Raw genomic sequence first — 27,520 nt, 5'->3', positions numbered from 1 at the left:
GCGTTACTTTGCGGAAACCCGTGATATAAAATGAATCAAAAGCTTAATTTGCTACAATCCGCTAAAAAGGCAAATCTGTATGATACAACATGCGCATGCGACATACACCACTCGCCCTCCCACTGTTAATAATATGAGTTGACTGACATGATGAGAGACTGAGTTTTCTTATGAGGCCCATAGTTAGCGACCATGTTATAGTTCTTGCAATTCACGAAGGCGAGCGGCTTATGCTTGTGTTTAGTCTTATCGGTATTAGTAAGGTACACTAAATGTGTGCGTGTGCGAGCGCTTGCTCGCGACTGATTGGTCCAACATGCACGCACACTTACGCAATGCCCATGCATACTGTTTACGCCATTTTTAAACTCATACGCAAACAATTACATTCGAACTATATGTATATATATATCCTCTTTTATATTTCTCTATTCCTGTCCCTTTCCCTCTGCCCGGGGCAAAAGGAGACAGTTGCATCAACGGCTGAAAAATTCAAGAAGTCAGTCTGTTATGACCACGCAAGAAAAACGCATTACGCTTTTGTCGCGCTCCCGCCGCATTGAATTAATTACCTATTAATTTCGCAAAAAACCCAAGGTGAATTCGTCTCATTCAATAAAAATTGCCTATGGTGGAAAAGTGAAGTTTTTGAAACCAGTGCAGTGCATCGAAGAATATCCAGGTCTATCGAAGGAGTTAAAACCAGGTTAGTCTCGGGCAATTCCTACACAAAATTTCCACCATATGTTTGGTCCTTCTCCCACGGATATCTATCCTATCCCGCTATTTAAGTATTATTTTATCTTATTTTATCCCGCTATCACGCTATTTTACCTATATTTCACGCATTATCACAACTACGCAGTTAGCTAAGTACAACACGCCAGCGCCACGTACGTTCATTTACGCAGTTAAAGATGGCCGACACAAAAGAATTAGAAATCGAAATTTTAGTTTTAGAAGCCAAGCAACAAAGCTTTTATAGGCATATACAAAGTTTATACGATTTAAGTAAGGATCTCAGCGATGATTTAAATCGTAAAAACTTCTTAATTAAAACTAAATTAATAGATACATTGCGCAATAATTTTATTACCGTAACCGATCAGTTAAATATAGCGAATTTAAAAGTTAACCCCAAGGGTCGCATTAATTTTGATACATTAACTTCATTCGACGAGTTATATTGCAATGTAAAATCGGCGGAATCTAACGCATTATCAAAATTAGCGCAAAATACATCAAATAATTTAGATTTACTTAAAAAATTACCCGCTTTAGAATTACGAAGTTTTGATGGCACGCCAACTAAGTGGACGGCATTTTTTTAAAAACTTTAGTTCGCTTATACATAACAACCCTAAGTTATCAAACGCGGAAAAAATACAATACCTCTTGGGAAAGCTGTCAGACAGGGCGTTAGTTAGCTGCTCTGGTATACAACCAGTAGCAGCTAACTATGAAATTATTTGGAACGCCTTAGTAGAAAAATACGAAGATAAAAGAACTTTGGCATCGATGTATTTTGAACAGATTTTAACATTCAAATCCATTCAAACTCCCTCTCAAAACTCATTAGACTCATTTTTAGACCAGTTCTGCTCAGCTCAGGCGGCCCTAAAACGGTTAGATCTTAAAGATCTAGCTGATTTTATGTTCACCCATATTGCCTTGACGAAACTCGACAAGGAGACGGTAACGCTATTCGAACAGACTTATCGTCACGAAAAAATTCCATCGTTCGATTCCTTAGTACAGTTCGTCAAGGAACAAACTAAGATATTTACACTACGTAGTACGTCCGCATCTACAACCAAACAAAGTCCAAAGGTTAACTCGCCCCCAATAAAACGCGCGAATAATAATTTCAAAACAACCGCCACTTCGTTTCACGTAAAAAATAATTATCATTCGGAAAGGCCGCAGACGACACAATTTCTCGCATCATCTAAAATTCTTCCTAAATGCCCATATTGTAAAGATAATAGTATACATCCGCTTTTCAAATGTAATAAGTTTATGGAACGCGATCCTACAGTTAGGGTGCAATTTGTCAAAGATAACAACCTATGTCTAAACTGTATTGGATTTCATAGTCTAGAAAATTGCAAAAGTAGGATCAGATGCTTCTGTGGTGCGTCTCACCATTCAAAATTACACGCAGGTATCGAACCCGCGACCCAAGCGCTTATCCAAAACGACACCGTTCGCGCTTCGTCGCAGAAATCGGTCGTGGACGCTGCGACTTATAACAAGTCCGTCGCACCAGCGCCGCGCGCGGAGCAAGCGCAATCTTTCATCGTTCAACCCGCATTTAAAACTATAATGAAACCCAATGCGCTATACTCGAACAGAAAAACTATCTTGCTACCTACTGCAGTTGTTTACGTTTTTAATAACCAAGGAGAACGTTTTACTATGAGAATATTATTAGATAGCGGTTCTATGTGTCATATTATAACTAAATCATTCTGTGATCGCTTAAACTTAAAGATTAATGCATCTACTTCAGTTATTCAAGGAGTTGGCCTTTCAGAACTGCAAGTTCAAGGTCAAACGCGTATCACGCTTCACTCACGCATAGATAATCGTTGTAGATACTCGATTCAAGCCCGCGTTGTCGATAAATTATCGGACAATATTCCTAATGAATTCATTGATTTAGAAAATTTACATCATTTAAAAAATCTACCGCTCGCAGATGACGAATTTCACACACCCGCAGAAATTGATTGCTTGATTGGCAATGAATTATTCCCGTTCATTTTAGGGAGTCATAAGGTTATGTCTCCTGACTCATCGGTAGTCGGAATGCAATCTGCATTCGGCTATGTTTTAATGGGAAAAGCAGACTGTCTCGCCTCCATCACTACTACGCCTCTAAAGGAAAATTCCTTTCACGCTTTCTCTAAAACTACTGAGCCGAATTTAGAGGAATTAACGCAACGCTTTTGGGAACTAGACTCAGTTCCTAATAAAGAACATTTAAGCCCCGATGATACCGCTTGTGAACGCATATTCACAGACAGTCTCTCGCGCGATATACATGGTAGGTATATTGTCTCGCTTCCATTCAAGGACGACCCAGCTGTACTGGGCCGTTCGTACGAAATCGCAAAACGCCGCTTATCTAATTTGGAAAAAAGATTGAATAGTATTCCGGAATTACGCAAAGACTATAACGACACCATTTCCGAATATTTAAATAAAGGTTATTTGAATCTAATTAAAAATCCTCAGCCAGGTCCGTGTTATTACATACCGCATCACGCTGTATATCGTCCAGACAAGACCTCTTCCAGAACTAGGATTGTCCTGGACGCGAGTTGCAAAACTGTCAGCGATGATAAGTTAAACCGCTCCCTAAACGACATTTTATACACTGGACCGAACTTACAGGCCAACATATTTGATTTATTAATTAATTTGAGATTATTTTCAATCGCTCTTTCGGCTGACATTGAAAAAATGTATTTTCAAATTAAACTTGCACCTGATGATCACCGTTACCAGCGCATCCTGTATAGATTCGATACGAGCGATCGTATCGAAACGTATGAATTTAACTGTGTATCGTTCGGAGTCTGTTGTTCGCCATACCTTGCTATGCGAGTAGTGAAACAGCTAGCCAAAGACGAGCGCGCACGCTTTCCCAACGCGGCCTTGGCAGCTGAACGCCACTTTTACATGGATGACTACGTCTCTTCTGTGCATTCTATAGAAGAGGCTAAAGATCTATACGACGAGCTCGTTCAACTGTTCAACGCTGGTGGTTTTAAACTAACAAAATGGATTTCAAACAGCACCCATCTATTAAAGGAAATACCTACTGATTTGCACTCGCCTAGCATTGTACAATTTGATGAAAATTCGATCACCGCGAATACAAAAATAGTTGGTTTACAATGGGAACCAAATGCTGACGTTTTTACCTTTAAAGTAAACGCACCTAACAAACCTAAGTGCACAAAACGTATAATACTTTCAGCTACCGCAAGGTTATTCGATCCGCTGTCGTTATTAGGACCCGTAACCGCTTTATTAAAACTACTAGTCCAGGAATGCTGGAAACAAAATCTGGATTGGGATGAGGACGCTCCCTCCAGCATACAAGATCAGTGGTTTCAGTTACAACGCGAACTCCCTTTGTTAGAACAGTTGCAAATTCCGCGTCACATAGGTATCTTAAAAACTACGAATAATATTTCACTGATTGGATTCGCTGATGCTAGCGAGAAGTGCTACGGCGCTGTTGTTTACCTGCGCGTCAGCTCGGAGGATGCAGATAAAGCTCAAGTCACATTGCTGTGCGCTAGGTCGAGAGTTGCCTCACCGAAATGCAATGTATCCTTGCCGCGGCTTGAACTTTGCGCGAACCTTCTGTTATCAAACTTGATCGTCGCTGTCAAGGATTCAATTAGTGAACGCGTTAAAATAAATCAAATATTCGCTTTTTCCGATTCCACGATCGCGCTTTCGTGGATCCACGCGTCGCCGCATAGGTTTCAAACTTTTGTTGCCAACAGAATCGCCGCTATTAACGCTAACCTTCCAGCTGAAAACTGGTATCACGTTTCTGGAAAGGAAAACCCCGCAGACATAATATCGCGACCCATTATGCCTGCACAACTTTTAAACAATACGCTTTGGTTTCACGGACCCTCGTGGGTTTCACAGCCCTTCTGCGATTGGCCCTTAAACGCATTTACGGAAGACGAGTTACCTGAACAAAAGAGGCCTGTCTCGCTAATTACTAAACCATGTAATATCGAAAATGATTATAACTGTTTGTACAACTCAGCAGATCGCATGTCAAACTGGAATAGGTTCCTACACGCATGGGTATACGTATTGCGTTTTAGTAAATTATTAAAGTCGAACGGTGATATAACTGTAACAGACTTGGAAGTGACTGAGACGTACATACTCCGCGTTATACAAAAGAGACATTCGTTTAACACCGGCAGCAATGCTTTGAGAAAATTAAACGCATTCCCGGACACAAACGATCTTATACGCGTCGGTGGGCGATTGTCACAATCTGAATTAGGCTATTCACAGAAACATCCAGTCGTACTTCCCGCGAAAGATCGTATCGTACATCTGATTGTAGACCATTTCCATAAGCAGAACGCACACGCCGGACCCGCGTTATTACTCGCATTACTACGTCAAAAATACTGGATTGTCGCCGCTCGCAATATGGTTCGCAAAATAGTACAAAGTTGCAACCGTTGTTTTAAATTAAAACCTAAAAACACTTTTCCTATTATGGGGGACTTGCCTCACTATCGTGTTAGTGAAGTAAAGAGTTTCGTATTCACAGGTGTGGACTATGCAGGTCCGTTCTATATTACCCCATATCGCCGCCGCGGTGTTAAGTCGATGAAAGCATATTTATGCTTATTCATTTGTTTAACTACTAAGGCGCTTCATTTAGAGCTGGTATCAGATCTGAGCGCACAATTATTCCTAGATGCTTTTCGGCGGTTTATAAGTCGACGCGGCCCAGTTTCTCTTGTATTGAGTGACGGGGGAGGTGCTTTTGTGAAGGCTAACAGAAGACTTGATGAGATCCACGAGCTTCTGTCAAAAGATAAGTTTCTAGATCAACATCTGGCTGATCTGCGCATTCAATTCAAGAGAAATCCGCCCTATGCGCCTCATTTTAGTGGGATTTGGGAGGGTAATATCAAATCTGTCAAAACGCATCTGTCAAAGGTGATAGGTACTCAAACTTTAACTTATGAAGAGCTTAACACTGTTTTGGTTCAAGTAGAAGGAATAATGAATAGTCGTCCGCTTTGTGTGTTAAGTTCGGACCCATCCGAACCCACCGCGTTAACTCCTGCTCATTTTTTAAACATAACGCCGCTTAAATACTTGCCAGCCGAAGATCTTACAGATGTGCCGCAAAGTAGACTCAATCGCTATGAGCTACTTTCCAAGCTGGTACAGTCATACTGGCAGAGATGGAGTCGTGAATATCTATCTTCGCTCCAAAGCAGACAAAAATGGAATACGCCATCTCTACCCATACAAGTTGGTTGTATCGTTATAATTCGGGACGACAACTCGCCGCCTCTCAGCTGGCCTTTAGGCATAATTCAAGAGGTTTACCCCGGTAAAGATGGAGTAGTCCGTACCGCTAGGGTGAGAACTCGTACAGGTTCTTACGTTAGGCCAGTGGTTAGACTCTGCCCTTTACCACTTCAGTAAGAGCAACGTTTAGTTAAGATGATTTAGTTTTAAGTTAGTTAATTACGCTTACATTATAGTTCCTTTAATTTTCATTAAGCTATTTGCCTATATAAGTTCTGTTGCTTTCTGAAGGCCTTCCTTCAGCCCGGGGGATGATGTTTACGCCATTTTTAAACTCATACGCAAACAATTACATTCGAACTATATGTATATATATATCCTCTTTTATATTTCTCTATTCCTGTCCCTTTCCCTCTGCCCGGGGCAAAAGGAGACAGTTGCATCAACGGCTGAAAAATTCAAGAAGTCAGTCTGTTATGACCACGCAAGAAAAACGCATTACGCTTTTGTCGCGCTCCCGCCGCATTGAATTAATTACCTATTAATTTCGCAAAAAACCCAAGGTGAATTCGTCTCATTCAATAAAAATTGCCTATGGTGGAAAAGTGAAGTTTTTGAAACCAGTGCAGTGCATCGAAGAATATCCAGGTCTATCGAAGGAGTTAAAACCAGGTTAGTCTCGGGCAATTCCTACACAAAATTTCCACCACATACGACGTAACCATAAGTAAAGTTCTCTCGCCTTCGTGAATTTCAAGAACTGTAGAATAAAAAGGAGCCTATTATTGTAGTGTACTTAGTTTAGAGATACAATAGCATTAATCACATATTCCATTGCAATAGGAAAAGTTAGCGGCCTTCAAAGACAGAGGGGGAGAGAAGGTATCGCCGTCTGAACTGTACCGAAGCAAGCCGAGAGCGGAGGTCGACATGGAGGCCAAGGAGGCGTACGTTTCTGTCAACTTACCGAAAGGTGCGTGATTTTTTTTTTTCAGATACAAATCAGCCCTTGACTGCAGTCTCACCTGGTGGTAAGTAATGATGCAGTCTAAGATGGAAGCGGGCTAACCTGGAAGGGGTATGGCAGTTTTCATTAAACCCATACCCCTTTGGTTTCTACACGGCACCGTACCGGAACGCTAAATCGCTTGACGACACGGCTTTGCCAGAAGGGTGGTATCTAGCCACAGCTGAAGCCTCCCATCAGACCAGACCAGAAATTCAGAAATTAGGTATAAAATTCCAAACCCCTGCCGGGAACTAAACCCGGAACCTCGCACTAATAAGACCGCAGCGCTTGCCACTGCGCCAGGGAGACCGTAGGAGGATAGGTGATTTTTTTTTTTTTTTTATGGAGACACAGTATTAACAATAAACAAAAGGTAACACAAATACAAAGCACACACACCAAAACAGTCTCCAACGAAAAGTTATCACAGAATTAAAACACACAATAGCCGGGTATAAGAAGGTACATAGGAAAAGAACAGAAACTAAATACATAAATAATAAAGCAAAAACAAAAACGAAACAAAACTGACTAGTGAAGCTAGTCAGTTTTGGATATAATGTCCCTAATTGTAGATTTTCCAATTTAGTTTTCTTGTTAAATTGAACGACCTTACAGTATGAAAAATTTTGCGTCTTTTGGAAGCTTTTAATTTGAAAACCATAAATACAATAACTTCAATTGGGTTTCCGTACCCTAAGAGTGCCAACCTCTATAAAAAGCCTATTACTAAGCCTCCGCTGTACGCCAGTCTGTTTGTTACCGGGCTGTATCTCATGAACCGTAATAGGTCCAGAGTTGGAGTGTGTATTTCTAGTGCTGCTATAACAAATCATAATAAACATTTCAAAATGGCTGCCATGCGGATTATAAAAAAATTAAAAAGTTATTTTTTGTACTATGGTACGGAACCCTTCGTGTGCATAGTCGACTCGACCTTGGCTAGTTTTTTTTTAATTTATAGAAATATTGAAATTTCAGAGGAAAATGGTATCCCGATCCATCATTTGGTCAAACAACAAAGAGTCATTTCGCAGGATAGTATGGTTAGTTTAATTTTAATTAAAATTTGCTTATAAGGGTTTTGGACCCATCCTGTTGACCTAGGACCATGAAATGCAGATAGGTAGATCTTATTGCACAAGCAAAGGAAAAAATCCCAAAACTATGAATTTTTGGTTACGTCAGAAAAAAAAGTGTTCATGAAAAGCTTGATTTACTAAATTACATATAGATGGCGCAGTCTGTCATTAACTTGCAAGTTGCAGTGTTCTACATATAAGTTGTTAGACATAACTTGTACAATGGTACACCACCATTTGATAAATAATTAGTATTTTCAATTTTCAAAATTAGAGAACTATACCAAGTGGGGTATCATATGAAAGTGTTTTACCCGTACATTCTAAAACAGGTTTTTATTTATTTTTATGCATAGTTTTTGATTTATCGTGCAAAATGTCGGAAAAAATGCTCGAGTACGGAACCCACGGTGCGCGAGTCTGACTCGCACTTGACCGATTTTTTGTGACTTTATCTGTGTTGGCTTTTTGCTGACGCGCGTGCGGTGCCTTTTTGGAGTGTTTTTTTTTTTGTTAAAAGTGGCTGGTTTCTGTGTTTTACTGTTGTTTCTTGGTGGTGGAACTGACTGGGAAGCGCTCTAAGGGGGCACCGCGCGTGCGTCCATAAGTGTGAAGTCCATACTTATAGTTTCCCTAACTTGTAAATAACTACAAACTTGACAAAAAAAGACTTTCCTCAGCAGATCAAGCCCCGCGTGGAGTGGTCGCCGCCCACGGAGGCTCTGTCGGAGTCCCCGGAGCCCCAGTACGAAGAGGCGGCCGACCTCTCAGCCAGTATTGCTAAGCTGCGCTCCTTACTTCAACACGTGGAGAGACCACGGTAACATTTTAAATCCTAAACTGGTTTTTTTTTTACCCGACTGCGGCAAAGCCAAAAGGAAGGGTTATGATTTTAGCAGTCTATGGGGGAAGGTGGGGCAGCTTCATACAGTTTTTATATTTCGTCTTATAGAATTCGCTCGGGCATCGATATCTATATCGATTCGTCAAAAATCAATAGTCTTACTATCTGACTTTATATAAAAAACTAGAAATTTGTGTAAATACACTTGTACGACTTTTTGTAACTCTTTAAAAAAAAAATTAAAAATGTATGAATGTACCCCACATGCGGGGTACTTTCATACAGGCTAAGGGGCAGATTCATACATTGGAAAAAATACACAAGTTGTGCATGAAATGTTTATTTATTTATCAAAATAAAAGTTTTGAAACACAATTTTCATGAAAACAAAAGCAATGATAGTCTCTATGACTAAATAATACTAACTTAATCATATTATAAAAGAGAATAACATAAATATGGGTAGTTTTTCTTTTTATGGCACCGAGGGAACTAAGTTAACCTAACAGTCTTTCTGATCAGTCACATAACTATTTAAATATCTACGCCTCTATTGCTTAGTTCTAATTAGTAGTACTATCAAAAATCAACAATTTAAAAAATATCACAATCAACATGAGGAATCTTAAATGTAAAGAACTAATTAACTTGAAGAGAATTATCATCACAAAAATAATATTAATGTACGTTATAAAAAGTGAGATCTTTGTTGAAACTTAAAATTTTGGCGGTCCTAGCTGTCTTAGCTGATTTAGGATCCGGTAATATCAAAACTACATCTGATAGATCTACTGATCCTTCGTCTTTGACGTCTGGAAAGACAAAATTCATAGAAGATCCTGGTTTTTTCCTCAAAAATGAAACCATTACTTCTGTCAAACTGTAGTGTTTGATGATTTGTCCAACATAGTAAATAACAGACTTCTTTTTTTCAAATTTTACAAGCACAAAGGCACCATCTTTGACATTATCTGGGTCAGCAGGCACTTCATGATCATCTTCTTCTTCGTTTTCTTCAAGCATGTCGAAAGGTGAAGCAGAACTTTCTCTTAGACTGATATTTGTTTCACTGTCACTAGAATTTATTTCAATCTCTTTGATTTTATTCCTTTTTGGTTTACTTGATTTAACATAATCTTCATTTAATAAACTCAATGCTCTCTTTATTTCTCTTGCTTTACTTTTTCGTTCTTTTTCTAATCTTTTCAGCTCTTTGATTTTTTCCAATTCTTCAATTCTATTCTTCTCGGGCGTGTCCGTGTAAATTCTCGATTTTCCTAGTGATCGACCTTTTTTTGTTTGTGTGCGTCTTTGAATTTTCGGGAAAGGCCTTATCATTTCAGGCGTCTTCAATACTTTGGAAGTAGATGGTGCAGGGTTATCAAGATCTATCACTGTTGATGCGATATGTTGTGAAAGCAATGAAGGCGATACATCTCTGGACAAAGTCGTCGGAGGTGTTCGAGCAGAAACATCACCAGGTTCTGCAACAACTATAGCAAGCTCATCACCAGCTATTGCAAGCTCATCACCAGCTATTGCAAGCTCTTCACCATCTGTGCTGTCATTGAGATTTGTTACAAGATTTGAATGATACACCTGAACCGGCGCAAAATCATCATCATTGAATATCAACTTGTTTAAAGGCCATATTCCGGTTTTTTCATAAGCACTGGTAATATTCCTACCACTGAATGATTCCAAATAAGGTATCTTTGTAAGTTTTGGGATATTATAAATATTTAATGTCTTTCCTGGGTTGGAAACGTGCCAGTCATTAAATGTCGTTTTTAATTTCGACTTTAATGGTCCAAAAACGCCAACATCTAAGGGTTGAAGACGGTGAGTCGTGTGTGGTGGAAATGAAAGGCATACAATGCCATTGTCACGACAGTAGTGGATGGCATTAATAGAAATGTGACTTTCATGATTGTCACATAAAAGCAATATTGGATTTTCTTTCGAACATAAGGTGTGTTTCTGGATGTGCTTTAGAACATCAACAAAAATGCTCGAGTTTATCCAACCACTTCTCGTGGCTACGCCCAAAGAGCCTTCTGGAGCACCTTCCATAAAATGGTCCTTAAAATGTACTCGAGGGAAGACGAATAAGGGCGGTATGGTGTTTCCACTTGCTGATATTATACCACCAAATGTGACCAGCTCTCCTCTTTCGGCAGACACTATTTGACCAACCTGTTTTTGACTCTTTTCTGCAAAAATTTTGGGTGTGCTCAGTACAGTTGAGATACCAGATTCGTCGTAGTTGAAAATCCGATCGGCAGTAAAATTGTATTTGCGGTATATATTCTCCAGGTTCTGGAAGAAATCATTAACTGCCGTTTTGTTGAAACCGAATGATCTGGCAGCACTGGTATTTTCAGGTTTACGCAAACTTAAATTTTTGTGGCGTTTTCGGAAACCTGCTAACCAGTCTGTTCCCGCCATTTTATTATTATTCCAACTTGCAGGATATTTAATCTCATTAGCTTTAGCAAATTCATAAGCAAGTTTTTTAACTTGAATACATGTCAGTCCGTAGTGCATCTTAGAACACTCTAAAATATATTTATTCAAAAGATCCTCTTCTGTTTTAGTAAAAACTTGCTGCGATGCAAATTTTGATTCAAATTCACGAGTTTGGCTACCAAGATCTTGTGTTTTGCGTAATTTTTTGATACGGCTTTGTAATGTTTGTGCATTAACTCCATATTTGGCTGCTGATTTTCGAAAAGAGAGTTTGTTTTTCAAAACTTCATCGATAGCTTTTAACATTGCCTGTTCGTCCACCTCTCCACTCCTAGTTCCCTTTTTCTTGTAATTTCTGACCATAATCGTTCTGCAAAACAAAATTATGATATCACTTCTACTAAAATAAAAACTAACGTGTACGACGGGGCACGTTCATACAGTATGAATGTGCCCCGTACACTTCTGTATGAACCTACCCCATCACAAGAAAATTAAATCAAAGTATTGCTACAAAAAGGGCAACCATCTAGAGAATTATTCACAGATCAATTCACAAACTTGACCCTATTATCTTTTAAATGAAATAGAATTGAATAATCTAGAGCGCAGGTTTTTTTTTAAAAAGACGTTAAAAGTGAGGTTATTAAATTACTTACGCCTGGCCGAATCACGTTCCGTGTCACACAGACGCGCGCTTCGCACCGACTGCTGTCAAACTCCGTCAGCGACCACACACTTATGTAAGCTACGCATACACGCATAAGTCATTCTGATGATGTGCGCCTAACATCAGATATATCTAGTGTATGACGGTGCCCCTTGTATGAATCTGCCCCCCTTCCCCCTGTATGTATGTATGTATGTTTGTATCCAGATTCTGTGTGTTCCACCGTAGCGCCTAAACTACTAGGCCGATTTTGATGAATGAGGTGACATGCGTTACATTTTATACGCAAAAATACGATCTGACCGATGTTAAATCTAAAAAAGTTGGCGTCTCTTTTGTGATTTTATTGAGTGAGATATCAAATGAAGGAAGAAAAATTCTGAGTTCATAATACATGGATACACCCAGCGACAGAAAATCAATGTTACCATATCTATCGGTAGTTCGCGGGTAGTAGTCGTTTAACTTTATCTTGTCTCTCCCAGTGCGGAGGAGGTGTGGTGGGAGGGCGCGGAGGAGACGCGCGGGCGCGCGCAGAGGCGGCCCTCTTCCAAGCCCGTGGACAGCGCTGCGCTCGCTGGTAAGCAAGCACTATACAGCAAGCAAGTGAAATTTAATTACTTGAGTGCACATAACACCGAAAAGTTATAGGGGTCGAACCCACGACCTCCGATTAGGAAGCGGATACCCTAACCATTAGACTATCACAGACTTTAGTAATAAAATGGTGTGTGTGGTGTGTGTGTGTGTGTATAGCGGTAGTTTATGGGACTAGAATTCATTATTAAAAAAATTTGATTTTTCGAATTTTTGACATAAAAGGCGATCAATGTACAAGGCGTGAAAAAAATGAAAAATCATTTTTTTAAATAACGAATTCTAGCCCCATAAACTACAGCTATACAAAACATCGCACCATTTCAATACTACATACAGTCCCAAGAGCCTATAAGTAATAGTAGCTAAAGTATTTAAGTGTATGTATGTAAATGTGTGTCTCGTTTTCAGACGAATACGACATGAGTTTGGACAGAAACACCTCGCCCGGGCAAACTTCCAACAATATGCAGAGGCTTGACAAGTAATATGTTGTTGTTTTTTATCATCTTTACTAGCTTTTGCCCGCGACTTCGTCCACGTCGACTAGACAAATTTCAAACGCATGTTTTACCCACTTAGTGGTTGAATTTTCCAAAATCCTTAGCGATGTCATGATTGCTATCTGCATGCCAAACAGCCTGATCCGTCCAGTAGTTTGAGCTGTGTTGATAGATCAGTGTGACCCTTGTGCTACTATACTCTCCTGGTACTTTATGCATGTAAACTACAGTTGGTGTCACGTTAAAAACCGGCCAAGCGCGAGTCAGACTCGGGCACCGAGGGTTCCGTACTCGGGTGTTTTTTCGACATTTTGCAAGATAAATCAAAAACTTTCATGCATAAAAATAAATAAAAATCTGTTTTAGAATGTACAGGTATAGCCCTTTCATATGATACCTCACTTGGTATAATTATTTTATCTTACTTTGAAAATTGAAACACATTTTTGTTAATCTATTTGTTGTTGATCTAACCAACCTCAAATTCATGGTTTTCAGATTTATTCCTATACTTGTGCTATGAGACCTACTTACCTGCCTTTCATGATTCTAGGTCAACAGGACCTATAGGTAGTACCCTATAGGTAGTAGGGTAGGTTTTTTAACAGACACTACGGATGGATAGACGGACGGGCGGATGGACGGACGGACGGACGGACGGACGGACGGACGGACGGACGGACGGACGGGCAGACAGACAGACAACAAGTAATCCTATAAGGGTTCCGTTTTTCCTTTTGAGGTATGGAACCCTAAAAAGTCTCCAACCTTGAACTTGCGCAGCGGGTGACATATCGATCTAATATCATCATTGGTCTCTGACTTTATACCTGTGCAGGCTGTTCACTCGTACGGTGACCGGAGTGTTCAACTCGATACGGACGGCAGTGGGCGCGGAGGGGCTGGTGGGGGAGGGCGACGACGCCACGCCCAGCCAGATACACGATTGGACGTACGTCTGCACTTCCCCTGAACTGAGCGTGAGTATAGATGACACAACTCTCCTCATACCCCGATTGCCATGTCGACCTGTCGCGAACTATATATATTACAAGATGTTTTTTCCTATGTCGGATCAGACACGCGCATACTTGTATTTTAGTGTCCCTCGGGTGTCTTGTGATGACGGACTGCGCCATCTATATGTGATTTAGTAAATTAATTTTTTCGTGAACACATCTTTATTTTTTTTGCGATGCAACCACAAATTCACCGCTTTCGGTTCTTTTCCGTTACTTGTGTTATAAAACCTACCTAACTGCCTAATTTCATGATCCTTTTTTTTTTTTTTTTTTTTTTTTCGTGGGGAAATCCTCATGGATACCACCGCGCCCGGGGAGGCACGGAGGTTATGTCGGACTTTTACCGACTAAAACCCCACGGCGTTCCACGCATCGCCTGATGGTCAGGTTACGGGGCCAAACTCGTTCGCGCAACCTGGCCAGCGGCGCCTACTAAGGACTCTCCTCGGGGGACCAATATAGTCCCTACCCACCATCTGAGGCACACTAGGAACACAATAGTGCGCCTCCCGACTCGGGGACTGGTTTCTTTTCGGGCGATAGACTCCCCGTGTCCATCGCCCGAGAGCCCCTCTCAGGGGGGTAGGCGGCGGTCGTGAGCGACTCGCCTACGCCCAACCCTCCTACGACGGATGGCATGAGAGCTCAAATCATCTTCTCTCATGCGCTCCGCCGCCTCCTTCTGCGACATTACCTCCTCGCAGAAGGACTCCACCGCCTTCCAAGACCCATCGCTGCTCGCCATGGCCCTGACCACGGCTGGCAGGGAGAGGTCTTGCCCCACTGCTGTCACGAGCGTCTCTCGCGACTCATCCCATGCTGGGCACTCTGCCAAAGTGTGCTGCGCCGTATCCATGGCACTGCCACACTCATGGCACTCCTCAGTAGGCTCTCTACCAGCGATCCTGCACAGGTACCTTCCGAAGCAGCCGTGCCCCGAAAGGACCTGCACAAGATGAAAGGTGAGTACTCCATGCCCTCTCTCCACCCACCGTTGTAGAACGGGCTGGATCGCCGCCACTGTCATATGACCTGCGCTGGGTGATTCGAGCCTTGCCGACCATTGGTGGAGGAGCTCGACCTGCGCATTTCTCCGCCACCCAGCGATTTCAGTGGAGGTAGGGTACTCGCCCCTCAATCGGGCATCCACCCTTCGCTGGTGCATGTCTGCCAGCATCTCCGCATCCAGGTCCCATGGAGGAGTCCCTGCCAAAGCACAGGCTGCCTCACAGGAAATGGTGCGGTAACCTCTGATGACTCTGACCGCCACGACTCGCTGCGGCTTTCGCAGCAGGGTCCGAATGCAGGCGTTCAGAGCATCCGCCCAGATAGGTGCCCCGTAGAGAGCCATCGACCGCACTACTCCCGTATACAGGCGGCGGCAACTGGCACTTGGCCCACCCACGTTTGGAAGAAGCCGTCCCAGCGCCCCGGCAGCCCCAATTAGTTTGGGGGCCAGGCGCCGGAAATGCTCCTCAAATTTCCATCGACTGTCGAGAACGAGTCCTAGGTACTTCATCGTCGACTCGACAGCGATGGAAACTCCGCCCACTACCAGATATTCGCCCGCTGGAAGTGCTCTCCTTGGCCCATGAAAGCACAGAGCCTCAGACTTATTGAGGGCTACCTGAAGTCCCAGCCGCCGGATACGCGCTACAACTTGGGCCACTCCAGCCGTCGCCAAGACGCGCGCTTCCCTGAAATTGCTGCCTCGAGCTGTCACGAGAGTGTCATCTGCGTAGCACGTCACATCGACACCCCGCATGTTGGTCCCCCGCAATACCCAATCATAGCCGATGTTCCACAGGAGAGGCCCAAGAACCGAACCCTGTGGAACACCGCACGACACTTCTCGCCGTACCCATTCTCCACCGTGTGCCGGATAGACAATAGCCCGGCCCGAGAGATAGGCCTCCACGATTTGCCTGAGATATGCCGGCATCGCATGGTATCTCAGCGCCTCCCTGATGCTGTTCCAAGGCAAGGTGTTAAAAGCGTTAGCGATGTCAAGAGACACCGCCAAGACCACCTCACCCCGAGAAACCGCGTCATCCGTTAGGGCCTTCACCCGTGCGACTGCGTCAATGGTGGAACGGCCCCGGCGGAAGCCGAACTGATGGTCGCTGAGACCCGGTCCTGTCTCCTCCAGGTGTTGAACAATACGCGCGGCAACCACACGTTCGAAGAGCTTGCCTACCTCATCAAGTAGCACGATAGGCCTATATGCTGATGGAGAACTAGCTGGGCGACCCTCTTTGCGTAACAGGACCAGTTTCCCTGTCTTCCAAGGTCCTGGAAACTGTCCCTTCTCCAAGCATGCGCTGAAAAGCCCTCTTAGTCGGGGCTCTAGTGGGCCCAAAACCAGAGCTAATGCACGGCCGTGCACTCCATCAGGACCCGGAGCGGTGTTTTTGGATCGGAGCCGCAGCACCGCTGCCTTTAGTTCACCCTCGGTGACTTCGGGCGCGTGAGAAACGGTCTCGTCCTCTCCAGCTGTAGGCGGCGCCATATCAGGTGACTCCTGAATGACCCTTTGTGGGAACAACGAATCCACGACCATCTCCAGCTGTTGAGGCTGAAGAGTTTGTGTGAGGGGTGGTGCCCAGGGGCGCAGCTTTCGTCGGACCATTTTATATGGTCGCCCCCAGGGATCAGCGTTGAGGCTCTCAAGCATCTCCTCTTCCGCCAGCTCCTTTGCCGTTCTAATGGCCACCTGTAGTGCAACGACAGCCTCCCTGTACAGCGCGTAGAGGCGCGCCTCCTCTGGCTCATTCCGATTTCGACGGCGGCGGCTCCTTTGGTACTGGCGTCTCACTGCTACGCAGGATCTACGCAGCTGCGCTATCTCCATTGACCACCAGTACACTGCATTTTTTGGCGGGCAGGGACCGACTCGTGGCATAGCCGCATCGCAAACCTGCGTCATGGCTTTGCTGAATGACTCGGCCTCCCGTTCCACCTCCACTGGATTTTCAGAACCCGTTACCCATGCTTGAACCAATGCCGCCTCGTACAAGACCTCCTTGTTTAAGCGCTTCAATGACCAGCGAGGACAGTTGCCTCGTGAGATCTGACTTGTACCGCTTGCAGATGCTGCAGATGAGGCAACTGTGAACCGAATATATCGGTGATCGGAGAGTGTCTCCTCACCTTCCAACACTTCCCAACCATGGACACTGCATGCCAGAGCAGCATCAACAAAAGTGATATCTACAATGGAGCCACCCTGTTGCCGCACACACGTGTAAGCCGTCCCCCGGTTTGCCACCGACAGCCCCATTGAGAGCGCCCACTCCTCGAGCTCCCTACCACGCGCGTCAGTCACCGAAGATCCCCACGCCATAGACTTGGCGTTGAAATCACCGGCGACGAGCATCCGGTCTGAGCGATTCCGATCAATTTGGGCTCCGAGGTCCACCAGAAATGACTCAAATTCCGCCAGAGTTCTATTCGGTGAGAAGTAGACGCCAATTACTGTGACGTCACCCACTTGTGCTGAGACATAACCCCGCCCCCTCACAACTCTTTCGAAGTTCGGAGATCCAGCAGCGGTCCGGGTTGTGATGGCTACCATGCCGTCAAGGTCCCCTGCCCAATCGTCACCCGATGGGACGTAGTACGGTTCAGCGACCACGGCAACGTGTATTGACCACTCCGCTATACTCTGGAACAGGAGGTCCTGAGCTCTAGCAGAGTGGTTGATATTCCCTTGAAGAAATCTGAGAGCCATTTGTTATCCTACGGCCATCTTAACCTCCTCAGCCCGATTGTTCATGGATGGGCCGGCAGACTGCGAGGAGACCCGGGGGCCATCGTCAGCTTTACCACTCTTCATTCTGGACTTTCTGGGCTGATTGCATGCGCCGCTGCCCCCCCGATGATCCGCTGGTCTACCAGCTGCCGCACACACACTACAATGTGGCGCGGCCGAACACCCCTTCGCTTTATGGCCAATCTGCCCGCAGCGGTAACAAGTGTCACTGCGGTCAGTCTCAGCGATGCACTGAGCCCTCAAATGACCCCTTTCTAAGCAGCGGTAGCACCGCTGGGGTCGCTCGTCAAGCAGATTAACGCGGGCCGATACCCAGCCCACTAATAGTCTTCCTCCTTCGACCACCTTTTTTGCAGCCATGACTGGGCAACGCAGCCAAATCGTCCCAAGGCCCGAGGAATTGCGGACTACCTCCCCGGCACGCACCTGATCAACAGAACAACCTCCTATACGTGCCACGGTGGTCACCACGTCATTGCTGGTGACGGAGTCATCCAGGCCCGAAACACGTATATCGACGCATTTGGTGGGCCTAGAGACTCGCACAAATTCTTCACCTACTACTTCCCTGATCTTATGGGCCAGAGCATCCGCCTTCTCTCCACCAGAAGCCGCTGGGAGCTCCAAAATCCGCGCTCCGGTCGCAGCCACTTTAAACCGTACCGCGGCAACGCCAAAATCAGACAGTGAGATACTTTCCTTAGCCTTTTGTATCACTTTACTATAGGAAGCTCCTTTCTCCTCAGCCCCTGGCTGCAGCGTTATAACTATCGCAGCAGAACGAGGCGGTCGGAGCTTTCGAGCCTTGTTCAAGGGTTGAGGCCGTTGCTGAGACTGTGATTTTGACTGGCTTTGTGGCCGCAAGGGAGGTCCATCGCCATGTGCGCCAGTTTTCGACCTCTTCTTATTCTTTTTCTTCTTCTTCTTTTTCCCCTTCTTCCCCTTCTTCCTCCCTCCAACCCTCTCCCAAAGACCCTCCTTGGGAGGGGGTTGGATGGATGATGCAGAAGGTGGTGTATGGTGTAACTCTTCCCCGGAGAGCGTCCTCTCTGTGGGACGCAACTCCTTCACAGGTAGGCTGGGGCCTGCTTGCTTTGCTGCCTTTTCTTTTTTATCTGCCGCCAATGGGGGGCGGAGTCGCTTTTCCGGGAGGAGCCTGTCCTCGAAGGAGGCCAGGCGGGCATTTAACATTTCTCCAACCTGGACCATCACCGAGCGACAGATTTCCTCTATCGGGGACGCAGCCGAGATGGCTTCAGAGCGTCGACCCTTCTTCCCCCTTTGAGAAGGCTGCGACACAGGGGGCAGCTCTTCAGCCATATCCGAGGGAGAGGGCACGGAACCCTGTTTCCGCGCACTCTCCATGTCCCTTTTTATGTCGGCGATCTCCTTACGGAGGCTGGCCATTTCAGCCTGCAAGCGCGTGTTTTCGGCCTGCAGTTTCCGGGTCTCCTCTGACATTGTGCGAGAGCTGAGGACTTCTACAGCCTCTTTAATGGAGACCACAGCGTCCTTCAGGACACGCACAAATGTCCCTTTGAGATGGCCAGACTTTGTGGCGACCGTCGTAATCGCCGCCAGACCGTCCTGCACTCGCATTTGGATCTGAGCCACAGTCTTCTCTTCTGCTGGCCCAGACTCCAACGATCCGGCTGCCGATGAATCGGAAAGCCCCTGCTCCTTCCTGAATTGAGAGACGACAGAGGCTCTCAACAGTTCCTCCTCTGCCTTCTCAGAGACATCTTGGCGCCTCTTCCTGGCCAGCTCCGCCTTGGCTTTGGCCGACCCCATAGATTTGCCAGCAGCAGGAGGTCGTCCCCTTCTTCTCGGCTTCCTTGCCTCCGACATCTCATCATCGGTTTCTGTTGATACCGAAGCATCCTCTCCAAGACGTGGCCTTTTAACGCCTTGTAATTGCCACAGGCGGCCCGGACCCGACACGATTATAGAGGCATCCGAATCTGACCTGGATCCGCACTCCACGATCATGTCGGATCCCGGCAACGAAGGCGCCACCTCACTCAGTCCCACGGACTCCGTCAACCCTGCCTCCCTCGGTCCCACGGACTCTATTTCTCCTATCTCCATTACTACCTCCTCCTTCTTTTCTTCTTCTCTCCTCTTCTCCTCCTTCTCTGTTTCCCCCAGCACATTTCCTTCTTCCTTATCCCCCATTCGTGCACCTACCCCCATTAAACGTCGGTTGGCCCCCCCGTATACGATGGGGCCGATGCTCCGGCTTTCCGGAGCACCAAGGGATTCCCCGCTAGCGGGACCCTCCCGGGTAGAATTTTTATACGACGCTTTATCCATGTTTTTTTTTTTTTTTTTTTTTAAACCCCAGTTCCCCCCCAATGTGACGCCCTAACGACTGATCCCCCATCAGCCACTCATCCCATCGGCAGGCGTCAAACCTTGAGATTAGGTGGGCGTTCCCGCCCGCTTCGGTTATTTTTAAAGAGGTTTTCTTCCTCTCGATAGGCTTCACAGCTCTCCACCCCTTGGGGTGTTTTACCCCTGGTTTCTTCCACTGTGCCCTCTGCTAATCAGAGGGGCACGCGGAGAAACCTCCCCCCCCCCACCAGGTTATTAGCCATGGCTAACAATATCCCTTGTAAGAAATTGTTACCATGTTACCGGGGTGCACCGACCCAAGCGCAGCTCTTCCCCCCGGACGTATCCGAAAGGGACCCGCAGCACTCGGGCACGCGTGGAGGTTACCTGGCTGGCACCCCTAATTTCATGATCCTAGGTCAACAGGAAGAACCCTATAAGGTTTTTTAACAGACACGACAGACAGACAGACAACAAAGTGATCCTATAAGGGTTCGGTTTTTCCTTTTGAGATACAGAACCAAAAAAACTTGTTTTTATTAGTTGGGGGCTGCAGTGGGTCGGCTGGTGGGCGCGCGGCGCGCGCTGTGGCACGTGGACACGGCGCTGGACTCCCTGCGCGAGCTGCCCGCGCCGCCGCCGCAGACGCTCATGCCGCTAGACCTGGGTTTGTATACACATCAACCAGCACGTAGCGCACTAGCACAGCGGCACTACCGTTGTGCCATCACAAACTTGCGAACTGACTCATACATCATTACGAACATAGGCTTATGAGAATGAAGTTTTTATATTTTAGGTTCCACCCGTTAACGAGATATCGCTTCGATGAAGCGGGCTCTTAACAGTCGCTTTAGTACTGAGTGAACATACATATCACAAATTTCGTCACTGGCAGTAAGCGAAACCGTGGCTCAGCGGTCAGAGCGTCGGGTCCGAACCCAGAAGACGCACAAGCGAACAGGACAGGACAGCGCGCGTGTCTGCAATTTTTGATATGAATTTAAAAAAACCGGCCAAGTGCGAGTCAGACTCGCGCACTGAGAGTTCCGTACTCGGGTATTTTTTCCAACATTTTGCACGATAAATCAAAAACTATTATACATAAAAATAAATAAAAATCTGTTTTAAAATGTACAAGTAAAGCCCTTTCATATGATACCCCACTTGGTATAGTTATCTTATTTTGAAAATTGAAACACTTTTTTTTAATGATGTAACCACAAATTCGCGATTTTCAGATTTATTCCTGTACTTGTGCTATAAGACCTGCCTACCTGCCAAATTTCATGATTCTAGGTCAACGGGAAGTACCCTATAGGTTTCTTGACAGACAGACAGAACAAAGTGATCCTATAAGGGTTCCGTTTTTCCTTTTGAGATACGGAACCCTAAAAAGAGGTTTGTTACTGCACCCGAGCTCACCTGGTAGCCTCGACGATCCTCCTCTTGTCCTCAGCCGGCATCGCTATGACCTCTAAGGGTTTATAGGATTCCTTTTTAGGTACGGAACCTAAAAGTGACTGTATATTATTGTAGAGGAGTGGTGCGTGGGATCGGGCGCGCGCTGGTGCGGAAGCTGTGAGGTGGCGTGCGCGGCCGGCCTCGCCGCCTCACATCTCTCCTTCCGATTGGCCACCATACTCACTGCAGGTCAGTACTCACCTATTGTACAGTTTCAGTTGTAGCCTTATTCCAACTGTATGGTTCGCATCAGACAGTTAAAAAAAGACTACATCTGTGTCAAGGGGCAAGCGACGGGCCTGCCCGCGAAATTCAAATTTTACTTGGTTTTTCACAATATGTAACTTAATACGACAAAGTTAGCTTATGGCACTTTAATTGCGGCAATGGCAGTTTCATCCTCACAGGTTTATATAAAAATCTTCACTTGAAAGGGTCCAGGTTAACATATTAATTCTAGTATCGACTATTCTCACAAATTAGTCGATACTAGAATTAATTTCTTAAACTGGACACTTTCAAGTAAAGATTTTATATAAACCTGTGAGGATGATACTGCCATTGTCGCAATTAAAATACCATTATTATTAATTAAGTCAAATTGCGAAAAACCAAATTAAATTTGAATTTCGCGGGCAGGCCCGTCGCTTCCACCTTAAGTTTTTACAGTTGTTTTTACAGTTTCCTTGCAAAAGGGAGTAAATACACTACGCACTATACAAGTATTTATTTATAACTTCAGATATAGCGGAGTCCCTGATCTGCTCGTGGCTAGACGAGCTGACGGCGTGGCTCAGGAAGCAGGTGTTTGTGTACTTCGAGCAGCTGTCCAAGCCCGGCGCCGATACCGACAGGAAACTGAGGGAGTTCAATATTGAGGAGACTTGCCGAGTTGTTCTGGATAAAATGCCAGGTAAAGTACTCGTTTTCCCCGCCAGTTATAATGCATTTTTGAGAACGCCCAATACGCGAAATATTGGTACACAAACTCAAACTCAACATCAACTCAAACATTTATTCGAAAGTAGGGACTATTGAATATCTTTTGATGGTCAGAATTGTTAGATTTCTAAGATACTACAATATAATGGTGATAATTAATTACGTTAATTTAAAGCTAAGGCTACATGGGCTCCAAACGTGTCCATGTCTGAGAAGAGCCCACAACAAACTCAGCCGGGTATTCTTTTTTACTATCATCACTTCACAATATCATTTAACTTATTAAGAACTATTAAAGCTGTTGAGAAAATCATTCCCAAGCTTTCTTATCATTTAAATAACATTATGGTAGGATTTTTCAATAAGTTAACGTTTAATAATAACTTTGAACTTGTTGAGAGACATCTTCAATATGTATTCTGGGAGCTTATTATAAAAGCATATACAATGGCAAGTGGTCAGGTACTCGTTTTCCCCGCCATTTATAATATTTAGAAGACGAGTGACGACATCACGACGACATTTTTTTTTTCTTTCACATCATCAACATCTCTATCCTCGGAAAGAAGTTAGTATATGTCTCTCTCTGTTACTTAATCTTATACAAACGACAAAGACAAAAAGCTCAATTAGGCGTTAACCATTTGTAGTCACCAACCAATCACAAGCGATGTTTTCGAATTCAACTTCGAATGTTTTTAGATTCTCTGTACTAATAGAGTAGTACGGAAAACATAACCTATGTTTTCCGTTTGTAATTGGTTCGCCACTCAAAATGGTTAAAGCCCACTTAGTTTTTGTCTCTGTCATTTTTATGGACATGGAGAGTCCTATATTGACTTCTCTCCGTGATTATAGTTTTTATTAATGCCTATTAACTGCTGCCAGAAAAAACTAAGTAAATAATTCGTTAAATATTTTGTTTTCAGAAACCTACTTATTCAGTGAACATACTCTATCAGAAGCCATAAAGCTGGTCATATCGAGCTTCAGCCACGAACAAGTCAATAGAGATGTCATCTTCCGTGCGCTGGACATCTTCGTGGTTCACTTCAAGAAGTCCGCCGGCCTGCGGAACCCTTCCTTTGATAGCAACTAATTTTTAGGGTTCATTAAGAGAAGCAGGTTATTTTAAATCCAGACCTTATGCAAATTCTTACACACGCGGTGTATGTGAGATAGCGTTATTGAAATAGTATTAAGTTATGTACAATGTACATATTAAGAACGCCACTTCGCCAACAAACTGGCCCACCAGTTTGGCGAGTTAGTAATGTTAAGAACCTTGTAGAATTAATATGAATAAAAAAAAAAAAACTTCCAGTGCTGTAAGTCTCTGAAAGAGTATTTCGATCTCAAACAGCTTTAATTATTATTATTTTTAATTTTCTATCTTAGATAAGTATACCAAAGATAATGCATAGATAAATTTAATGTCACATATTATGTAACCTTAATTATATCCTGACCAGAAATATAAAATACTTGCTACACATGGTCTATGGCCACTAAAACATGGTCTATGGTAACTAAGTTCATTCTTGTATAAATTAGTTTCATGGCTTTTCCGCTATATGGCGAGATATTTTATTTTTCTGGTTATGTTTTAAGTAAGGGGAAATTACAATATGTTTAAGAATAAAACACTGTTATACCATAAACCATTTGTTTTATTTATCATTAACAGTATAGAACATACGTTAAATACATTTATATCACAGAGTTCGTATGTTACAAAAATATAAATTATTTTTATAGAACTAACCTAAAAATTCCATTCAGGTTCAAAATGTTGAGTCCTAAAATGTTGACCTAAAAAAACATTTGCCGTCAAGGTTGTCAGTTTTAGACTATTTTTGTGACGGGGGATACCTCAAAAACTAAATGAGAGCTGAATATCCAGGGGGGGGGGGGGAAGCTTGGGGGTGCCTATTACCCCCCCCCCCCCTGCCCTCAAATCCCAGGCAAAGATAAATTATTTTGCATAGTTCTTGCATTTGTTCCGAAATTCAACATTTTGCAAATTCAACATTACGAGAATTCAACATTTTGAACCTGAATGAAAAATTCATAACATTATTTGAGCGTAAGGGCCTGTGCAGATGATGGACTATATTGTTGTCCGCGGAGGACAAAATCTCATCTTTTACTACACGTAGGCTCATACACGATCAAGTTTGCCGTCAAGTTTGAGCGTACTTGAAGCGGCGTCCAGTAAACTTGACGATATATTTTTTTATTCATTATAGCGCTTTACAATTACACCTGATGGAAAGTGATGATATAGCCTAAGATGGGTCGCGTTTACCTAGAAATGTCTATTCACTTAAGATACCCGAATTGTAATTGTTTGTAGGAAACAGATCGCGGAAGAGTATTCCAAACCTTAGTCATGCGTATGAGGATTGATGACGCAAAACATTTCGCGTGTGAAAAATGGCTATCAGTGTCCAACAAGACTACGTTTGAATGGGACCAACCGCGAATTGGACTAACTGCGAAAAAGTGACTTGGACTAAATGAGAATTGGACCAATCGCATCTAAACGGTTGTGCATATTGATAGACAAACTTGTAAACTGTCTGAAACTTCTGGCTCCACGGAAGACCAGCGCTGTGGCTGCGTTTCCTACACAGGGGCAGCAAGTGATGGGTGGAGTCCATTTTTTTTCATTATTACTTAAACACTTTATTTCTTATCTTTCTTTTTAAACTTGATCGTGTATGGTCAGCGTTAGTCCGTGTGCGTTAGGTGATGCAGTATTTAGGTGATCCATTTTCATCCTTCGCGGACATTAGTCTGTCGTCTGCGTAGGCCCTAATATTAAGTACAAAAAATATACCAAAAATATACATATTAAGTAACTTGTCATTATTATTTCTCTACGGTCGAATACTGAAAGATGATAATTAAGAGTATGTATATTACGGGTTTTAAGAGGAATTAAAATTTGAGTTGTCTTTATATTTTAAACTAGCAGATCCGTTCAGCTTCACTCGAGTGAAAGTTAATATAGCTATATTATAATACATAATAAGAGTGACCTAAGTTACTCCTTATGACATCAGCTATCTGCCAATGAAAGTTCCGTCAAAATCAGTCCAGCCGTTTCGCAGATTAGCCAGAACAAATAGACAAAAAAAATAAAAATTGTTTTTTGTTATAAGTACTGTTCAATATACTTTCATACCCATTTAGAAAAAGTTGTTATTTTGAAATAACAAATAAACACTTAAATTTTTTATTTCATAGATCACTCTACGTACTAATAAAATTCAGGAAGATTGTATTGCCTGTAAAAACTAAAATGAAATGACTTTCATTGCAAATGATTTTATTTTAACAAAAAGATAAATTTATTGAGAACCTGCTCCTTTTTTCAAGTTACCTAAAGTAAGTTAAGTAATTTGTCATAATATTATATTTTGTTCAAACTTATAAGAATTACTTTGGCTATAGATAAAACTAACAATCATTACACATTTTATGATTTACTTTTCAAATGTGAAGATCTTTTGCTAATTTACTTAGGTACTTATAAATAAAACTTACAAAAGACAAAACGAGAGTACAAAAATAAAATAAAGAATTCAACCTTCGCTTGGAATCCTTCGCTCGGAATTCAATACAAACTCTCGCGACAAAATAACAACTTTGCAGCCTTGCATAACAAATACACAACACACTCTTATTCCTTTGTGTTGCCAGCATTGAAAAGTAGCATGGCCTTGCATTTTACTACTACCACAATATTATACCGCTTCCTTTGGCAAGGATCTTCACATTTGATAGGCATAGTACATAAGCCATAAGGCATTTGGCTAAGCTAAAAGTGGTGAGGCTATCACAATGAGGTGATGCTGTCGAGCTCGTCGCTGGGTGGTCTCATGATGCGGGGCGTCACCTGAAGGTCGTCCGCGGGGTCCAGGATGCTGGTCCTCTCCGTGAAGTTAAGGAACATCTGGAAAACGAAAAATTATTAAAAAACCGGCCAAGTGCGAGTCAGACTCGCGCACCGAGGGTATTCGGGTATTTTTCCGACATTTTGCACGATAGATCAAAAACTATTACGCACAAAAATCTGCTTTAGAATGTACAATTAAAAATACTTTGAAAATTAAAAATACTTACTAACTACCTAATTATTTTATTTGTTTGTGAACACATTTTAATTTTTTTTATGATGTAACCACAAATTCACGGTTTTCGAATTTTTCTTTACTTGTACTAAAAGGCCTACATACCGAATTTCATGATTCTAGGTCTTGACAGACACGACGGACGGACAGACAGATAGACAAACAGAAAACAAAGTGAGCCTATTGATATGTATGAAATATGTAGGTAGTCATGGAACTTATAATGTGTGTCAACTGTCACTGGGTATGTCTAATTTATTAATAAACCAGTCAGTATCGGAATCTCGTTGTTTTCATACATAACACTGGCGACGAAGTGGAAATAATTAGTATTTTGAAGTAAATTCTTTAAAATATAATAATGCCACTCGGTAAAGTGGAAAGTTTTCACGCGGGGACGGAAGATTGGGACGCGTACGTGCGTCGAGTTAAACAATTTATTGTATTGAATAATATCGAAGCTAAACTCCACGTTGCCACGTTAGTCACCTTAGTCGGCGCAGAGTGTTACGCGTTAATGTGTGATTTGTGTTCACCTGTGCAACCGGAAGAGAAAACTTTCGACGAGTTGGTGAAGTTAGTGAAAGATCATCTGGAACCCGAGAGATCCGAGATAGCTGAGAGACATATA

The 27,520-nt window shown here is 43.4% G+C and overlaps 3 protein-coding genes and 1 long non-coding RNA gene across 6 annotated transcripts in view; 3 read left to right on the top strand and 1 right to left on the bottom strand.

The window, feature by feature from the left end:
* Window positions 1–24,500, top strand: part of LOC123876112 — a 31,204-nt gene extending 6,704 nt beyond the window's left edge. For 2 of the 3 annotated variants that reach the window (XM_045922254.1, XM_045922252.1), the window contains exons 6-15: window positions 6,886–7,015; window positions 8,033–8,097; window positions 8,814–8,953; window positions 12,602–12,696; window positions 13,125–13,197; window positions 14,055–14,196; window positions 20,888–21,011; window positions 21,884–21,997; window positions 22,551–22,721; window positions 23,680–24,500. In XM_045922254.1, coding sequence (XP_045778210.1) covers window positions 6,886–7,015; window positions 8,033–8,097; window positions 8,814–8,953; window positions 12,602–12,696; window positions 13,125–13,197; window positions 14,055–14,196; window positions 20,888–21,011; window positions 21,884–21,997; window positions 22,551–22,721; window positions 23,680–23,849 — 1,224 coding nt within the window. In that variant the 3' untranslated portion in view covers window positions 23,850–24,500. The remainder of the gene's footprint in view (window positions 1–6,885; window positions 7,016–8,032; window positions 8,098–8,813; window positions 8,954–12,601; window positions 12,697–13,124; window positions 13,198–14,054; window positions 14,197–20,887; window positions 21,012–21,883; window positions 21,998–22,550; window positions 22,722–23,679) is intronic. The other variant, XM_045922253.1, reaches the window with a different exon arrangement.
* Window positions 243–6,807, top strand: LOC123876138. The gene is made up of 3 exons (XR_006798268.1): window positions 243–350; window positions 1,693–1,695; window positions 6,776–6,807. It is a non-coding gene; the product is annotated as an uncharacterized LOC123876138 (long non-coding RNA).
* On the top strand, window positions 1,702–6,741 carry LOC123876110. The gene is made up of 2 exons (XM_045922246.1): window positions 1,702–5,445; window positions 5,953–6,741. The coding sequence occupies exons 1-2, from the start codon at window positions 2,020–2,022 to the stop codon at window positions 6,217–6,219; spliced, it is 3,693 nt and encodes a 1,230-aa protein (XP_045778202.1). The 5' UTR covers window positions 1,702–2,019; the 3' UTR covers window positions 6,220–6,741.
* Window positions 24,501–25,531: 1,031 nt separating the features above from the next.
* Window positions 25,532–27,520, bottom strand: part of LOC123876519 (phospholipid-transporting ATPase ABCA1) — an 89,768-nt gene continuing 87,779 nt past the window's right edge. The window contains exon 63 of the mRNA XM_045922827.1: window positions 25,532–26,711. Coding sequence (XP_045778783.1) covers window positions 26,595–26,711 — 117 coding nt within the window. The 3' untranslated portion in view covers window positions 25,532–26,594. The remainder of the gene's footprint in view (window positions 26,712–27,520) is intronic.

Source organism: Maniola jurtina, chromosome 21 (assembly GCF_905333055.1).
Source record: "Maniola jurtina chromosome 21, ilManJurt1.1, whole genome shotgun sequence".
NCBI classification, from domain to species: Eukaryota; Metazoa; Arthropoda; class Insecta; order Lepidoptera; family Nymphalidae; genus Maniola; species Maniola jurtina.
This window is presented reverse-complemented; position numbering and strand designations above follow the sequence as displayed.

Coding starts and splice junctions, on each gene's coding strand:
- LOC123876110 (XM_045922246.1), top strand. CDS start 2,020: ATGGAACGCGATCCTACAGTTAGGGTGCAATTTGTCAAAGATAACAAC. Junction 5,446..5,952: donor AGGCGCTTCATTTAGAGCTG/GTATCAGATCTG, acceptor CTTTCCAAGCTG/GTACAGTCATACTGGCAGAG.